This window comes from Panicum virgatum, chromosome 6K (assembly GCF_016808335.1).
Source record: "Panicum virgatum strain AP13 chromosome 6K, P.virgatum_v5, whole genome shotgun sequence".
Taxonomy (NCBI): domain Eukaryota; kingdom Viridiplantae; phylum Streptophyta; class Magnoliopsida; order Poales; family Poaceae; genus Panicum; species Panicum virgatum.
In genome coordinates this window covers 5,797,132-5,815,314 of record NC_053141.1, presented here as the reverse complement: position 1 = coordinate 5,815,314, position 18,183 = coordinate 5,797,132, and the positions used below count along the sequence as shown (strand labels likewise).

Below are 18,183 nucleotides of genomic sequence, written 5' to 3'. Positions count from 1 at the left end.
AAGATACTTAGCTTCACCGTCAATAAAAAATGAGAAAATTGCCTGCTCAAGTTATCCCTTTGGATCCTTTACTTTTGACTAACAAAAGCAAAAAAAAAAGTCAGTAAAGTAAACCGATGGAGAACAAACTAAAATGTAGCTAATATCTTCATATATAAACGCATAGGCTATAGGTTGGTTTCTAACTCACAAGTACTCTCTCTATCCCAAATTATTAGTTGTTTTGTTTTTTTATATCTGGGCGCATAACAAAATCTATATACCTACAAATTGTCAAACGACTAATAGTTTAGAATGGAGTGAATAACTAATATCTTCAATCCGTATGATTGGTTCCACACTAGTCTTTCTTTAGGATTTGTTCTTGTAAATTTTACAAATTGATTGCATCTATAGCAACTTTTTTTTAGTACTTCCTCCGGTTCAAATTATGAGTTATTTTAATTTCTTTAGATGCATAGCAACTAGATATTAATAATCTAGGATGGAAGGGAACATATACCTATAGTACTAGCTAGGAACGACACCCATAGTTCTTTCTAATTAAAATAGGCATAAGTACGTGCCGAAAGAAATTGATTACACCATGTTGCGAACAAGACAGCATCGACATGTGTACAGTCATTATCGCCCCAAAAATTACCATTTATCCCAAAGTGTAAGAGAGAAATAACTAACAAAGGACAGCCAATCCAAGAGCGAGTCGGATGGATTATCCAAGATGTGCTTCGGGCAGCATGCACACGTCACCCTCATCATCGCGCGCCCTCGGTGTTATCGAAACCTTGGCTCAGGGATCGACGAACCCCATGGAGTTCCACCAATAAAATAGGTTCAAATTACCGATATGCCCACGGTCTTCTCTGCTTTCACTCAAACTGGCGCTGCTTTCACTCTACGCAGTTGTCACAATGGGCAGAAGTGGACTGAAAAGCAGTTTGAATTTGCACAAGAAGGAGACAAACTAGAGCTAAAATTAAATAGTATAACGTGTTTGAGGTTCCGGTATAAGTAAATAAAAGAATAATGTGCTTCTTAGTATCATCTTTATATTTATATGCAGTAGGTGTCGTTTAATCGCTTCTCATCCCATTCTTAGAATTTAAGCCCGTAAATTTAAATTTCATTTCAGTGTAAGTTTTGGAATAGACATTTTGGATGAACAATACGCGTGCGGTTATCTTGCATATACAGTCTGCAACTGAACTACCCAAGTTTATAACATGTGGAAAATAATATTTTTTGGAAGGGAGAATTCCTTAAGCTCGCCGGAGGGCACACTGGACATTTCACTACCAATTAATTAATTAGGAGTAATCCTGCTGCCTCCCGATGCTATCACCGCCTACTCTCCTCTCTTGTTCAGTTGTTCCACTCCTACTCCCACAGTCCGCCGGCTCCGATCCCAACTCCACCCATGGCGCTCTCCATCTCCACGCCCACCTCCTCCTCCCTCCTTCCGGCCTCCCGTCAGGTACTTCCCCTTCTCTCCAACAAGCTCCCATTTGCTCGATTCGGCCCCTCGCCGCCGTCCATTTGGTCCACTCCCCCGTTTCACCCGTTCTTGGTCGCCGCTTCAGGTGGGCAGGTGGAGTCCATTGGCGCGGTCGGCTAAGCCTGTGCCTTTCAGCCTCTGGAGGTCGCCTCTGGCGGCGCGGTCCGCCGCCGGCAGCGCACCAGCTTCCCCCGTCGACGGTACTGCTCTTGGCCCCCCTCTTGTTCCGCGGCTTCTCGTGATGTGTACCCTGTCCCTTACTGGTTCTTGATTCGCGCTGTTTGGGCGCAGAGGTCGTCACTGAGCTCGACGCGGTGGCCGGCTTCAGCGAGATCGTGCCGGACACCGTCGTGTTCGATGATTTCGAGAGGTAACCGTTGCTTCTGCCATTTCTCGTCTGTCTTGTTGTCCCATTGGATTTGGGGGAGGGTTGACCGAGGCTGGCGCACTTGCAGGTTCGCACCCACAGCGGCCACGGTGAGCTCCTCGCTGCTGCTTGGGATCTCTGGGCTCCCGGATACCAAGTTCAAGGTGAGGAGCTGAGCTGTTGCGGTAGATAGAAATGTTCAGTTGTTCAGTTAGTCATTGCTGGCATGGTAACTGTTCTGGCTATTCGGTTGTTGCAGAGTGCGATAGATACTGCACTGGCAGATGGTGAGTGCAACGCGTTGGAGAAGCCCGAGGACAGGCTGTCCTGTTACCTCACCAAGGTTTGCATACCACATCTCGATTTCGTGATTACCCCTGCGATAGCTAGGCGACGTGGGGGTTTTGTTAACCTGAGGAGCTGAATTGAGAAGAAATGTGGCAGGCCCTGGCAAACGTTGGTGCTGAACTGGCTCAGCAAGTCCCTGGACGCGTTTCGACTGAAATAGATGCTCGGTTGGCTTATGACACCCAGGGCATTATCCAGAGGGTACGAGCTTCTATTTTTTCTATCCATATTGCTTGAATGAAATGTAGTGCATATCCACAGTTAATAATTATGTCGACCTTCTGCTAGCACTATAGTTTTTGTGGAAGATTGTGTACAACAACTTGTTAGATCTAAGTTACTAAGAAGTTACTTCTGGCAATGCATGTATATCACCTTTCTTGGCATCTAACCCAGTTAACAACCTGAAGCTTGACAGTCCAACGTACACAAACACAATAGTGATAACAAGACTATTTTTGTTCCAGTATATTCTTTTATGTTACCTATGTTAGTGTTTTATATGCAAATATTCACAATGATAGCTCATTACCATCGAGATAAAGACAAATACTTTTTTGTGGCATAACTTCCAAAGAGGGCCAAGTAGATGAAAGGTAGTGTGGAAGTGGGGATATATCAGCTGTATGATACTAGTATGAGCAAATGGGTTAGTATTACTAAGTTATTAAGATGTCTGTGAAACACCTCTTGTTTACGCCTTGATCAATAACTTTTCATAGAACAAGCATTTATCTGGCTTTGATGGGTTAAAGCTGGTGAGGAACGAAACAGCAACTAGTTGTTAGGTACAATGCAATATGGAGTCGTGACAGATTAATGGGACCATATTGGGAAAACCAATTCTTCTGATCTCTTGACTGACCTTTGAACACATACTAGAACCATGTCATCGATTGTCAGTTTCTCTGCATTCCTTTCATTGCTTCCATGCTCAGGTTGTCAACGCCTCTGTACTACTATAGTAGTAATCAATGTTACTGAGTTTTTCCCGAGTGCCACACATTTTATTCACATCCTTCATTATCGTACGAATTGACTTTAGTCATGATGTTACAATTTAACTGAAATGACCATTTATTGTTTGAAATAATTGTCCCTAAACCTCAGTACATGGATACGAGCATGTTAAGATTTTTGTTATTCAAGTAATTGCACTTAAAGATTGGTCTTATCCATGTCTGTGTTGCTGATACTTGTTACTAAGCAGGGCTACTGGATATCTTTTGAGAAAAAAAAAACATCTGTGCCTTCTCTTATTTTAGGGAAAAACATCCGTGCTTCTCAGTCACAGTTTCCTGAAAATTGGTATCTTTATAATTAGGTGCATGAACTGATAAATCTATACAACCAACATGATGTCTCAACTGATCGCCTGCTATTCAAAATTCCTGCTACATGGCAAGTAAGTATGCAATGCACTACTCTGTAAATTCTTCCTGATTGTACCTGCTGTCTCTATCAATATTTCATTTCCAATTTGTTTACCATTAGGGTATAGAGGCCTCAAGATTGCTTGAATCTGATGGAATTCAAACACATTTAACATTCGTGTACAGGTAACAGACAAAACATTTTATATCTATCATTTACTCCTGATTGTATTGCTTAATGATCATAGCAGGGGCTGTATGGCTGCTTTTCCCCCACCTCCCAACATTTCTATGTTGCAATATTTGTGTGCTTAGTGGTATCCCTTATTTTTAAGTGGAACAGGAAAGCAAGTACTGATAATTTGCTTATATTATCATATTATGCTTTTACTACATGGAGAGGTATTCTGCCGAGTCTGCCTGTTGGATAATAATTATTCATCAGGTTTATTAGTAAATCTGGAAGAACAAGTTTACTAGAGCACCTGCATTACAACTGGACTAGCTTAGCCTTGCAGTTACTTATTTACTTAAGATGAAAAATAATTAGGAGCTTATATACACTACTTTTTGTGGTTGACCATTGTTGCTCAGTTTCGCACAAGCAGCGGCCGCAGCACAAGCTGGTGCATCTGTTGTGCAGATATTTGTGGGGCGGTTGCGGGTAAATTTATCAAGCCATTTTTTACCATGTACTTATGCTAAAACATTAATATTTTGCTAACCGCAATCCACTCAGGATTGGGCAAGGAATCACTCTGGTGACCCAGAGATAGATGAAACTTTGCAGAAGGGAGAAGATGCTGGCCTTGCTTTGGTTAGCTTCAGTGCTTTTTTTTCTTTTAAGTTATTTCTGCATAATTATACCGATATATAAGCCAATGTCTGAAAACATTATCTGCAACTTTACTGACTAGGAAAGTCTCAGTACCTGTTATCTCTTAAACATTATCTGCAACATTACTGACTAGGAAAGTATCAGTACCTGTTAAATTCTCTTTTTAGTTTTTACAGTAGTTCTGCGTTTGCTGCCTCACTATAAGCTAAAAAACAAAGACATAAGATTTGAAATTCTTGTAATCAACTGTCAGCAGGTGATTTGAAGTTCTTGTAATCAACTGTCAGCAAGTAATTTTGAGTTATCTTTGAATTGATTTTAGCACTCGTCATTTTTTTTGAATCATTCAATCATTTGATTCTTAATATCAGCAGATAAAATGTGTTCCTTTGCCAGTTCCCTTACAGTAATGCTGTGTAAATGTCCCACTTAGCCCTCTAGCTGCCAGTTTGCTCTCTCCATTTTGTTCAAGGCTTACGTTTTCTGCTACTAAGCTAGAGTTTATAATTCCATATATTTGTCTGTCGTAATGCAGGCTAAGAAAGTATATGCCTATATTCACAGAAATGGGTATAAAACAAAGTTGATGGCTGCTGCCATACGGAACAAGCAGGATGTGTTCAGCCTTCTTGGGTAATTTCATATTTCTTTTTTTTGCTGGATACTCAATACGAATCACAAGTAAAGGACATCAACATGGGAACTAATGTTTCTTAAATGTAGGATTGATTACATCATTGCACCTCTGAAGATACTGCAGTCTCTGGAAGAATCTGTCACTGATCCTGATGTGAAGTACGGTTATGTCCCAAAGTTGACTCCTGCTATTGGGAAGACATATGAGTTCACTGAAGAGGAGGTTCGTGCACTTATGGATCTTGTTCAAAATTCACATATCTGGACCATTTAATGGCAAATAACTTAACGATGATCAGTAATCATGCACTGTTAAGAATAGGATTCCACCTTAAGAATAAACAAGAACACCCTTTAGCATTCCACCTTATTGTTCCCTGTAGTAGTCATTGTGAGCGACTGAGTGTGATGTTGTATTCAAATGGATATTATACTTCATTAGGTACGTGCATTTCCAGTAGACCTATATAGTGATATAAAAGGTAGCAGAGAGCTGGATGAAAGGATCCTTTTATATATAAACCAAATGTATCTTGGAGGTTGGGTTCTTTTCACACATCGCCGTCAATTAAAAAGAAAAGACTGATGAATATTATAGCAGGCATAACTATGATTCAACAAACAGTAGTCACTGATAAGTAAAGCAAAGAAATGGAAAAAATGAACTGATTGTCCTCTGTTTTTGATCTTGTATTTGTACGGTGATTGATTGTTCATATGTCTGGTAAATGATATATGCAGCTTTTGAAGTGGGACCAGTTGAGTCTTGCAGCTGCGATGGGGCCAGCCGCTGAAGAACTACTTGCTTCAGGATTGGAGGGATATGTGAACCAAGCAAGGCGTGTTGAGGAGCTCTTCGGGAAGATCTGGCCACCTCCAAATGTTTAAAGATGCCTTTCTGGGCCTCGGTTTTCAGTTCAAAAGAGCCAATAACAACAGGCAAGGGCCGTGCTATCCGGGCATTGGCCTTCCTGCTTCGAAGAACACTTCTCTTGCCTGTCACCGGTTCCCCAATGTGATTTACCAAGCAGTCTCAAAATGTTGTGTAAAAAACATATTTGCTTCTTTTGGATACGATACGATGCGAGTGTTGAATTAGTCTGCTTATGTGTATTGTGCGTTTTGTGATTCAGTTGATATGCTGGACTGATCAGAACTTGTCACTTGATATTCCCAGCAATGTCAGAATCCAATATCCCACATCACCTGAATATTCCTAGTTCCACTGCAAATGGACAACTGATTCAAGTGTATACTTTTCACTCAAATCCTCAAAGGCAACCTAGAGTTTCACACTGCACATAAACTTGTCAGATAAATTATATCAATCCTGTGTCAGCCAAGCAAATTCGAATCTGAGTTTTTTAGGGCACCAGTGCATGTTCATCAACGTTTCAAAATCATTTGCCATGGTGCCAGGTGTCGTCCTCTCGCCTAATCTAACCCGATTGATCTGCTATTAGGCGTTATTCGGCACACAATGCGTCACGCAGAGCGCATGTACTCACATGATGGGTATTTTTCCCTCGCGCGGTGATTATGTTTTTGTGTTAAGTGATTGTTAGGTGTATATGTGTAGGTTAGAACCAGGTGCAACCGACTCTGATCAAAGTCTGCAGGGCAAGGGGCAAGCCGGTGGTTCACGCTGATGCAGTGGGTGAATTTGTTAACGGATGAACCGGCCGGTAGCGGTAGGTGGAGAGAAGAAATTTGTCAAAAATTAACCTTTCAAGTTACCATATTTGTACCCAACTATCCTTGCCCGTCACCGCGTCACGTACGTTTCCTTAGCGAGTAGTATGAAAACTTTGAGCTTAGATACACGTACTCTCTCTCTCTCTCAACATTTTTTTTTTGAAATTAAACTCTCTGCAAACATCGTTCCTCCTCTTCAGAAAGAACAGCTAGTGAATATATTCTCCCTCTAATTCTTCTAACTATAAGTCGCATTAGCATTTGGTATATTTTGCAATTGTTACCCTAGCACTATATATATCTTTAGACCTTAGCAGTAAATAAAAGGCATATCTGAAACTTCCTTTTGCTCATACACTCGTGTTTGATTTTGTGATTCTCTGCACAACCAGTGCATTGCTTTTCTCTCTCCTCTGCTCTCCTTCCTCTCTTTTCCGCTTTTTATACCTCACCAAAACCCCACACCGCGAGCGAGGCCAAAACCCCCTGGCAAAGAAAGGCTCGCGGACGACGCAGGACGAGAGGGAGTTGGTAGAGCGCAGAGTGCACGCCGCAGAGCGCAGGAGAGACATCCATGGCGGCGGCGGCGGCGGCGATGGTGGCCGCCGTGTCGCTCGCGGCCGTCTTGGCGTCGGCCGCCGCGCAGGCCGAGGTGCGGTGGGAGGTGTCGTACCTCACGCTGGAGCCCCTCGGCGACGCGCAGAAGGCGCGTGCTTGTTGCCACCACCTCTCTGTTCTCCTTCTCCTGCTGTCTGAAAGTTTCGATTTCGACCGGGAAAAAAGCTCTTGATTTCTTTGGATATTTCCCGTGGTTTTCGCTCTCGTTTTTTTCACACCTTTTGGTACATGAAATCTTCCGAAAAAATGCCATCTTTTTTAGATATTTTGAGTCGTTGGTTCGTTCGATCGGCGTGCTCCTGTCTTAAAAGTTCCTCCTTTATTTCTCTTCTCCGAGCGAGCAATTTGCGTCGCACGATCTCGTCGTGGTCGCTTCGTCCTTGATTTCTTTGTCCCAAAGGATTCGTAAAGGCCGCGCTGCTCTGAAAATAAAATCTGCAGTCTACGTTGCAAGAGATATTTTATTGGTCGTGATATGTGTTCTTGAGTTCTTGCAATCTGAATTGAAGAAACTTTTCTCTCTCTCTCTCTCTCGATCTTTTATTCGGTTTTGGTGGTGCATGCCCGAAATATTTCTTGCCTAGAGGCTTGTGTAAAAATCATCTTTTGTGATCCATTTCCAAGATACAATCTTGTACCCTGTTTTCTCACATGTTTTTGCTACAAGACAAGAGAAAAATTTGTGCCGCGTGGGTTTGGAGGCTGTAGATGCAAAATTCTGAGAGCGCATATGAAAGATTCGGTTCATTTTTTTTCAGGTGATTGCGATTAACAACCAGTTCCCGGGCCCTCTCCTGAACGTGACGACGAACCAGAACGTGAGGGTGAACGTCCAAAACAACCTGGATGAGCCCCTCCTCATAACCTGGTACTTACCACTTCTGATGCCTCTCTAGTCACTTCATTTTCCTGCAGCAGATCTCAATTTCCATCTGTGACGAAATTCTCGGTGGATCTTGAGCTGGGCTTCCATTTCTGCGGTGCCTCTTGGCCTTCCTATCAGGGGGATATATTGCCATTTACAGGCCTTGGGCTTTTGAGACATTTATGGGCATAATTGATCGTGACATACAGACATATATGGATAGGCATATCATGTTCTTTCAGCAGATTTTCTCAGGAGCATGCATCTGTGCGTGATTCTCGGGCATCATAGCATTTACAACCTCATAATTTGTACTAAAATGTCACTGCTCTAAACAAGTAGCTAGTGACTGACAAAAATGTAACAATTTTTTTATGTTTACATATCTCTGTTCTTGAATCACAACTGTTCCAAATGAAATGCCAGAAGGTTCTACGAAACAACTTTTCAGATTTTAATCATTAACTTTAAACAAGATTGAAATGTTCGATACATTAGGGCTGCTTTTGCAAATTCTCTTTTATAACTGAACTAGCTAGCATCCGTGCTAATTTTCCTCTTTTGTGGCAACTGAACTGGTGTGCTCACTCCTGTCTTGGCAGGGACGGAATCCAGATGAGGATGAACTCGTGGCAGGATGGCGTCTCCGGAACCAACTGCCCGATCCCTCCTGGATGGAACTGGACCTACCAGTTCCAGCTCAAGGACCAGATCGGCAGTTTCTTCTACTTCCCGTCGCTCGGCCTCCAGCGAGCTGCCGGCGGGTACGGCCCCATCACCGTCAACAACCGTGCCACTGTGCCGGTCCCCTTTGGCCAGCCCGACGGCGACATCACCCTCTTCATTGGGGATTGGTACACCAAGAGCCACATTGTAAGGATTTTGTAACTGTGTCCATGCACTTTAGGTGTTGCAGTGTTTCTGAGGGAGCCAAGGGAAAGAATGAACTTTCTTGATCTTTGGCACAACAATTTCTTGATTATGATGGTGCATCATGAATTTACACAGAATATATGCTAGTTATTTCCCTGCAGGTGCATGATATTAGGGGAAATATTAGTGTTCATATGAGAATCAAATCTCTCTCTCTCTCTCTCTCTTTTCTTAGCACACAGTATTTTGCTGAAAATAGATTGTATAATTCTGTCCTTGCCTCCTTGGTACTTGATGGGGGATTGTTAGTCTTCATGTAATTTGAGAATTCTGTCCCATGTAGGAATTGAGGAACATGCTAGATGATGGCAGGGATCTAGGGGCACCAGATGCAATTCTGATCAATGGAAGGGCACCTTACAGATATGACACTACACTGGTTCCTGATGGCCTTCAGTATGAAATTGTTGGAGTTGAGCCAGGTTGATCACCTTTATTTTTTGCAGATTTGCAGCTCTATATGTGTAATGTTTGCAACATATGCATGATGAATGCTAGTTGTCATGTTTTATTTTAAGTGGTAGACTAGTAGTAGTTATATTTCAACTTGCAGTCAATTTGGGAGCTGCAAAAGATTTTAGATTTTATCAGTCCTTAATGCGAATTGGAAAACAAAGTAAATGGAAGTAGAAATCTCCATATTGTTCTCAGATGCATCTTAAATCGATCAGTATCTATCAGCATTACTGTTTATCATGAGTCTTCATGTCTGATGCTCTGAATATTTGTAACAGGGAAAACATATCGCTTCCGTGTCCACAATGTTGGCATCTCAACTAGCCTCAACTTCAGGATCCAGAATCACAACATGCTTCTGGTAGAGGCTGAAGGAACCTACACGAATCAGCAGAACTACACCAACCTCGACATCCATGTGGGACAGTCCTACTCTTTCTTGGTGACCATGGACCAGAATGCAAGCACTGACTACTACATTGTAGCGAGCCCAAGGTTCATAAGCAATCCTCAACGGAGTCAGGTCACTGGTGTAGCCATCCTGCAGTACTCAAACTCCAAAGGCAATGCTTCTGGGCCCCTCCCTGATGCTCCAAATGATTATTATGACAAGTACTACTCCATCAACCAGGCAAGGTCCATCAGGTCAGTGCAGGAACAGATTCTGTTCTTGAATTGGAAATCCTTGTTTTTTAAAACAAATGAGTTGAATTGATTCTGAGCTTAGCATATCTGATTATTGTTCTGCATTTGAAGGTTGTAACTTGTATCATTGCATTTGATATTCATATGTTCTCTATTAAGAGCCACTGGTATTGTTCTTTCAGAATGAACACGAGCGCTGGTGCTGCCCGTCCAAATCCGCAGGGATCATTCCATTATGGTTCGATCAACATCACTCAGACCTTTGTTCTCAAGAACGAGGCGCCCTTGCGCATCAATGGAAAGCGTCGAAGGACGATCAACAGGATCTCATACTCTCCTCCTGAGACACCACTGAGGCTTGCTGACCTCCACAACCTGACTGGAGTTTACACAACTGATTTCCCTGCAATGCCAAGCAATGTGCCAGCAAAGATAGCTTCATCTGCACTGAACGCATCCTACAAGGGCTTCCTCGAGATCGTCTTCCAGAACAATGACACTGACGTTCAGGCCTACCATCTGGATGGTTACTCATTCTTTGTTGTAGGGTATATTCTGAACCATCACAATCTTCAGGTTCATCCAGTGTCTCATATCAGCTTGAACATCTGAAAGAAATACCACCATGTTGTGAATTTCAGGATGGATTACGGCGAGTGGACACCAGACAGGAGGAATGAATACAACAGGTGGGACGCCATATCTCGCTGCACGACTCAGGTATACAACTTCTTGAAGATCAATTGGCTATGTGCGACCGCAGAGCCAGAGACCATTCTTTTTCTAAAAATAGTCTGATCATGTGCCAGTCCTGTACTTCACACAGCTGCACCCTTGGTCAGTCTGAACAACGAAAGTTCTGAACTTTGCAATGACAAACAGGTCTTCCCTGGAGGCTGGACTGCGGTCCTAGTCTCACTTGACAATGTTGGTATCTGGAATCTGCGTGCGGAGAAGCTGGATAACTGGTACAGAGGGCAGGAGGTCTATGTGAAGGTTCCTGATCCGCTGGGCTACAACATCACTGAAATGGTCACGCCAGATAATGTCCTGTACTGCGGTCTCCTGAAGGACAGGCAAAAGTACGTTTCAGCTGAATGTCTCTTCTCTGATGCATTGACACATTTTGCTGTTCTTGACTCACATCCTGCTCTGAAAAACCCTGCAGGCCACAGGTTCATGAGTCAAACAGCAAGTCATCGGCGCAAGCTGAAGCTGGATACAGCAGCAGGTTCCTTGCAACTGTGATGCTGGCTGTCGCAGCTGTGATCTTCAGCTGAATTTGTCAAAAAAAATTTTGTTAGATTTTGCGAGGCAGAAATAGAACATTTAATTTACAAGACGAGTTCAGCATAGGGAAATTTGTGGAGATAGGACCTGGTGGTGACTGGTGATTCACGAGTTGTTAGATGTTGTAGAACAAATCGAAAAGCTGTTTCTGACTAGGCGGAAATTTGATACTGAAAATGTGAATTCGACAATTTACCCAGTGTGTGTGTGTGTGATGATTTATTGTATTGCTGCTGCAGGTAGAACGAATGTTCAGGTCTAGAGGCTCACATGTGACAGAGTCAGCTCAGCTGCTGCTCTTCTTTCCAGCTTCCCGTTCTGAACTAGTCATGGTCCTGCAAAGGAGTGTCACGAGTGTCAGACAGCAATCGAACTTGGCTGGACGCCGCCGGCAGTGGTGGTTCCGTGCAGGTACTTGGAAGCGAGGAACGCCCGGCAGGAGCGCGTCGCCGCTCCGGCGAGCAGTGGGCGGCATCGAGACAGAGGTGCGTGATCTGTCAACCGAACACCGGTCGGACCTTGGCGCTCCGAAAGCCCTTTGCTCCGCGCAGCTCAGGGCTGCTGCGACACCTGAAGCCTGAAGGGGGGAGGAAGAGGCGCCCGGCGGGAGGCGGCGCCCCGGCGAGTCGCGGCGGAGGGCTGGACGCCTGGACCCGCCCCCCGGTGATCCGAACATTTCGGAAATGACCACTAGTAGTTTACATATAGACCCCTAATTTAGATCGTCCCATATTATTTACATAATTGTGTGTGAGTAGAGTTGACACAAAGATAGAACGTGAATACGTGAATTCAGTGTCCTTGAAATAGATTTAGCCTTCTGCGGACCACATGTTCATCAGAGGAGAAAAGAGTAAAACCACACTTGGGGCATTTGGAATAGCTCGTCTGGACAATTGGTGCCGGCCATTCCGTTGACACATAACAAATGTCACTTGCCTAAACATGTCATTCAAATGTCTCCTATCCATTCATGCAGTAATTCCTCCTAAGGAAACTTTTGGGATACTACTGGTAAAAATTCAGTGGATTAGTACGCTATTACATGTAAAAGTACATGCCATCTGCGTGCAAGTAACAGATATGCGATTCATTGGCTTGTCCTCCAGAAGGCAGGCACCATATCAAAACTGTGGTCCATCAACGAAATAGCATAGTAATACGTGCTTGAGTCTACAACCATCTTGGGAGACACTCGCCTCGGGTTAAGCTTCAGAGCTGCACCTTAAAGTCCATTCAGGAAAATAGCCATGCCAATGTTGCTGTTCTTCAGTGCACACAGACATCCATTGCATCGGCTGTTTCCTCCGTGATGGTAAGTAACTTTTGGTGGCAGGCCACAACCCACAAGATGCATTTGTGGATAAGATCAGTGCCAACTTGATATTTCTGAGCTTGACATTGGTCATTGGTAAGAAGTTTACAACATCAACATAATAAATTGTTGAGTCAAGTATCTACTAGCTTCCGGCAAATTGTCATCCCATCCCCAATAGGCACCTGCAGTTCTCGCAAAAATAAATTAAAAAATGTCATTATTAACAAATGCAGCTGGTATTGCAGTACTGCTAGGCAAGGAATTTCGAAGATTCTCTTAAAGTTTGCAAGTAATGAACACATCAGCAATGCACCAAATACCAAACATAATACAACTGGAGGGAGAAAGAGACCATGCTGATATCAACACGCATATCCTCCAGAACTTTCTTATTGAAGTTCCTTATACTGATTGTCTTTTGGTCATCAACCTAAAAAATGGTGGAAGTCAAGTGTTATAGGATGTCTAGTGTAACCATATAACATAACTAGTATGTAACATCTCAATGGCATTCTAACATACCAAAGGATCAGCAACCCGTCCATACCAAAGGACATTGTCCATTACAATTAAACCACCAACTCTTACCTACATCAGAACAAAATGAGAAGGTCAACACACAGAAAAACAAAATGGCTATTACTATTTTGTGATGAAATTATAAACTAAATATGTGGTAAGAAACTAATAAAAAATATAACTGCTTCTAACAAAATAAGCAATGATTAAAAAACGAGAAAAGAATATATGGGGGAACAAGTAGAGTGCAAAACCTAATGCCATTTACATAACCAAGGAGAGGAAACAAAATTTTAAATCTTACAAGTTTTAGTAGAAGCTCAAAATACTCCTCGTACATTCTCTTATCAGCATCAACAAATGCAAAATCATAACTAGAAAAGCATAAAAAAAGGAGACATTTGTTAGAAAGATCAGAGGTTAACATATATGGTGACAGATATAAGAAACCAAATTGATATACCTCGAAGCTTCACCACAATCAAGCAATGATCTTAGAGAATCCGCAGCCAAAGCATGTTTCACATCAATCTAAGGAATTTGAACACATTTATCAGCATAGAACATCTGAAATGCAAAAACAGTATTACAATTGTAGGGCAGCTCGAAATGCTTTTTTTTAAGATGCAGCTCGAAATGCTAAATATTCAGCTTAGTGCATAGAGATCAGTTACTAACAGGGAAATATTGGTTAATGTATGAAGGCTAGTTTTCTGATAAAGATATAATATGCAATATATCAAGAATTCTAATTTCATGAACTATATAGCATGCAATGTCCAAGAAATCTAAAGGAAACATCCAAATCTAACGATAAGAAGAATGAAACAGAAACCATACAAAAAAAACAATGAACTAAAAAGACGCTTTGCCTCCCTGCAAATACTTCTTTGTACATGCTCTGCACGGCAGTAAAAACCTTACTTCAAATTCGCACTAATAACAAGACTGTCACTTGTCAGACCAAAGCCCCAAAGTAAGCTCTAACTATTGAGCCATAAAAAGGAATGTTGAACCGGCTTAAAAATCTTGTACACTTATTATAGAAGTTCGGTCAAACAAGATGCCTGATAAATAGAGAAGTATATTAGTACCGATCTTCAAAAACAAGGGAGATGTTTAGAGTTGTACTAACTACCGTGGAATTAAGCTGATGAGCCATACGATGAAGCTATGAGAGAGGGTTATCGAGCACCGCCTAAGAAGAGTGACAAGTGTGACCCAAAATCAGTTTGGGTTCATGCCTGGTAGGTCGACAATGGAGGCGATTTTCTTAATACGACAATTGATGGAGAGTTATAGGGAGCAGAAGAAGGACTTGCACATGGTCTTTATTGACCTCGAGAAGGCGTATGGCAAAGTACCGAGAAATGTCATGTGGTGGGCCTTGGAGAAGCACAAAGTCCCAACTAAGTACATTACCCTCATCAAGGATATGTACAAGGATGCGATGACGTTTGTCCGGACATGTGATGGCGACACCACTGACTTTTCTATTAACATAGGCCTATATCAGGGGTCAGCATTGAGCCCTTATTTATTTGCTTTGGTGATGGATGAGGTCACAAGGGACATACAAGGTGATATCCCTTGGTGTATGCTCTTTGCTGATGATGTGGTGCTAGTTGACGAGAGTAGGGCAGGGGTTAATAGGAAGTTAGAGCTGTGGAGACGTACGTTAGAGTCGAAAGGGTTCAGGCTTAGTAGGACCAAGACTGAGTACATAATGTGCGATTTCAGCGCGACTATGCATGAGAGTGGAGATGTTAGTCTCGATGGGCAAGTGGTGCCCCAGAAGGATATTTCTCGGTATTTAGGATCGATGCTACAAAAGGATGGCGACATTGATGAAGATGTTAGGCATAGAATCTCAGCTGGCTAGTTGATATGACGTCAAGCTTCTGGCATCCTCTGTGACAAGAGGGTGCCACAAAAGCTAAAAGACAAATTCTATAGGACAGCGATTCGCCCGGCGATGTTATATGGTGCTGAATGTTGGCCCACAAAAAGGCGACATGTCCAGCAATTGAGTGTAGCAGACATGCAGATGTTGCGGTGGTTTTGCGGGCAAACAAGAAGGGATAGAGTCCGGAACGAAGTTATTCGGGAAAGGGTAGGGGTGGCACCAATTGAGGAGAAACTTACCCAACATCGGTTGAGATGGTTTGGACATATCCAATGGAGGCCTCCTGAGGCGCCGGGGCGTAGTGGGGTTCTAAAGCGTGTCGATAAGGTAAAGTGGGGTAGAGGTAGATCTAAACTGACTTGGGACGAGTCGGTTAAGAGAGACCTTAAGGATTGAAATATCTCTGAAGATGTAGCTTTAGATAGGAGTGCTTGGAGACTAGCTATCAGCGTGCCTGAACTGTGACCTTTGTGTCTTTTGGGTTTCATCTCAAGCCTACCCCAACTCGCTTGGGACAAAAGGCTATGTTGTTGTTGTTGTTGTTGTTGTTGTTGTTGTTGTTGTTGTTGTTGTTGTTGTTGTTGTTATAGAAGTTTGGAATGAAGGATCAATAAGAGAATCATAAGTAAGAAGGATCACCTTGTGTGCAACACCAGCACGCTGATAGTATTTCTTGGCAACTTCTAGACATCTTTTATCCCTTTCACAAGCAACCAAGTGACCAGATTCAGGAAGTGCTAGTGCTACAGCTAATGATGAATACCCCTATAGAGAAGATGAAAAGAACTGCTCAGATAAAGCTAAAATATTGAACAAATCTATGCACAGAAACTACTTTACACAAGGCCTACAATACATTTTCCATTGCAACACGTTGTGGTTAACACTATTGTTGCTTATAGAAGAAAGAACAAAAACATTACAGTACAACATTACAATTTATTTTTACTAGAAATACTTAGTCCACTATATGATATCACTTCGTAGGGGAACTGAATATAACCATAAACCAGTAGGACTGTTTCTTGCAAAGAGTTTATTTACCCACTTATATATGGCTTATTGTCAAAGGGTGTATAGATTCCATGTTTCCAATGGTAGGGAAACAAACTGACAACAAGATGGGAACCTTTTCATTTGCAAGTGTATGCATTTCCTCAACCTTTCTAAGTAGGACAACCTAGAAAGCTAACGATTAACTTATGTAGACCTTAAATCAATATAACAAGCTCTGGTTCCATGATAGAAAAAGAGAACTACTACTGCCTAGCATATACTGACTGGGAATGAAAAGTAGGTAAATTCAAATTGCAAAGTACTTGGTTCACATACAGTAAAGACACCGACTTCAATGCAGCGCTGTGCCCCTTGAATCTGAACCAGCATCGCTAATAGCTGAGCCTGCGCTGGAGAAACCTATGAAGTTGAAGAATTAGATTAGATACCCATTGGACACATTAGATTTTGTAACAAAGTATCTGAAGAAGCAACCATTGTATACCCAGAAAAATAATATGTAAACTGTGAATTTAACTTGATATGTTCCAAGCAAAGTAGTAGGTCCAGAATGGACTACAATATTATTCCAGAACATTATTCCAGAACAATTCAACATCAATCAAGCTCAGTAGTAGGTCCAGCCCCGCCAAAACAGGATCATCAGCATTGTGCCTAACATCTAAAATGAAGTACTTCCAAAAGAAACTGAATGCATACTGAGAAACAAAAGTATAACACAAGCATGCTCCCTGCATATGTAGAATGTAATGCGTATGTGCTGTGTACATTCAATCAAATTGCAGCCCATATCATGTCACCTTGGAAAAATGAAATGAGCATGGCGACCCACGTCGAAGAACAACAAAGGCAGTAGGAATTTGCAGCCCACACGGACCAAACATTTGCTGTTTCTAGTTGTTTTTTTTTTCGATTGAACCGAGTATAATATCATTGCAGCGCACTTCATCATCATCAATGCAACATTGCAACGCAACAGGAAGTCAGGAACTGCGTAGAACGACGATACAGATGAGGTATGCTATACTGTGCGACGCACCTGCATCTGGCTCCCCCTCATGGCGGCCGTCTCCTCGCGGAGCTCCCGGAGAACCTGAAACCATCAAGGACGGGGCAGTCAGAGCCCAGCGAAATTTCCCCGCACAAAATCGCACTGCTGCAAAATTTGGTCGAAACGAAAAGGAAACGAGAGGGTGGCGCACGGGGTGCTCGCGGACGTTGGCCAGGAGGTAGTCGTAGAGCGGCGGCGTCATCCCCAGCTGCTTCCGCCCGCGTCGCGCCTCCTCCACCGCCTCCGCCGCCGCCGCCGCGGCGGAGGAGTGGCGCGAGCCCATGAGGCGCACGAGGCATGCCAGCGCGCCGCGGCGACTTGACGGGGAGGAGAAGGCGACGGAGGCCCCGGGGAGTAGGGTCCGGGGTCGGGGGACGGCGAGCTCCCGTGCGGCGGCGGCCGCCGGCGGGGCGAGGAGAGGAGGTGCGGCGGCGAGGCGTGGCGACATGGCTGTGGTGGCCCACACGTCAGTGACCGCTCGTGCTGCCGTTTCCTTTTATTTATTTTTTTGAAAGAAACGTTAGGCCGTTTCGGGCTTCATTAAATCAGGTAACATTGACGAACTCCTGTTTGGTTCCTGGTTCCTATGAAAATGAGTTTCTTTTAAGATAGTTTCCGGTAACTTCTACTTCCTTTGTTTGGTACATACATCTCATTTCCAAAAATTCACAACACAATGTTTGTCACTTGTTTGTGAAAAGATAATCACTGTAAACAAACTAAAAACATTTCTGTTCAAATACCTTTTGAATTAGCACTCCCTCAAAGCCAAATTCTTAAATGAACAATCCAAGTGGATTCTTGCTCTCTGAG

At 43.0% G+C, this 18,183-nt stretch overlaps 3 protein-coding genes across 6 annotated transcripts; 2 read left to right on the top strand and 1 right to left on the bottom strand.

The window, feature by feature from the left end:
- The first annotated feature begins 1,331 nt into the window (after positions 1 to 1,331).
- Positions 1,332 to 6,268, top strand: LOC120711426 (transaldolase-like). The gene is made up of 13 exons (XM_039996934.1): positions 1,332 to 1,474; positions 1,581 to 1,695; positions 1,787 to 1,865; positions 1,951 to 2,026; positions 2,122 to 2,205; positions 2,307 to 2,411; positions 3,535 to 3,615; positions 3,705 to 3,769; positions 4,178 to 4,247; positions 4,323 to 4,400; positions 4,957 to 5,054; positions 5,145 to 5,280; positions 5,799 to 6,268. The coding sequence occupies exons 1-13, from the start codon at positions 1,418 to 1,420 to the stop codon at positions 5,943 to 5,945; spliced, it is 1,191 nt and encodes a 396-aa protein (XP_039852868.1). The 5' UTR covers positions 1,332 to 1,417; the 3' UTR covers positions 5,946 to 6,268.
- A 908-nt stretch (positions 6,269 to 7,176) lies between these two features.
- On the top strand, positions 7,177 to 11,758 carry LOC120711429 (monocopper oxidase-like protein SKU5). Its single transcript, XM_039996939.1, has 9 exons — positions 7,177 to 7,458; positions 8,129 to 8,238; positions 8,838 to 9,108; positions 9,452 to 9,590; positions 9,903 to 10,269; positions 10,452 to 10,817; positions 10,911 to 10,989; positions 11,152 to 11,351; positions 11,438 to 11,758. The coding sequence occupies exons 1-9, from the start codon at positions 7,327 to 7,329 to the stop codon at positions 11,547 to 11,549; spliced, it is 1,776 nt and encodes a 591-aa protein (XP_039852873.1). The 5' UTR covers positions 7,177 to 7,326; the 3' UTR covers positions 11,550 to 11,758.
- Positions 11,759 to 12,446: 688 nt separating this feature from the next.
- On the bottom strand, positions 12,447 to 17,932 carry LOC120711427 (O-methyltransferase MdmC-like). Of its 4 annotated transcripts, none has more exons than XM_039996936.1 (9): positions 17,522 to 17,930; positions 17,359 to 17,412; positions 16,635 to 16,718; positions 15,942 to 16,067; positions 13,860 to 13,927; positions 13,701 to 13,770; positions 13,400 to 13,465; positions 13,210 to 13,307; positions 12,447 to 13,059 (listed from the first exon to the last, which is right to left on the bottom strand). In XM_039996936.1, exons 1-9 carry the CDS (start codon positions 17,816 to 17,818, stop codon positions 13,038 to 13,040), a joined length of 885 nt encoding a protein of 294 aa, XP_039852870.1. In that variant the 5' UTR covers positions 17,819 to 17,930; the 3' UTR covers positions 12,447 to 13,037. The 4 variants fall into 4 exon arrangements, with proteins under 4 accessions (XP_039852870.1, XP_039852869.1, XP_039852871.1 ...); XM_039996935.1 differs by having other exon boundaries at positions 13,230 to 13,307; positions 17,522 to 17,925; XM_039996937.1 differs by lacking the exon at positions 15,942 to 16,067 and having other exon boundaries at positions 13,230 to 13,307; positions 17,522 to 17,928.
- Between the last annotated feature and the right edge of the window lie 251 nt (positions 17,933 to 18,183).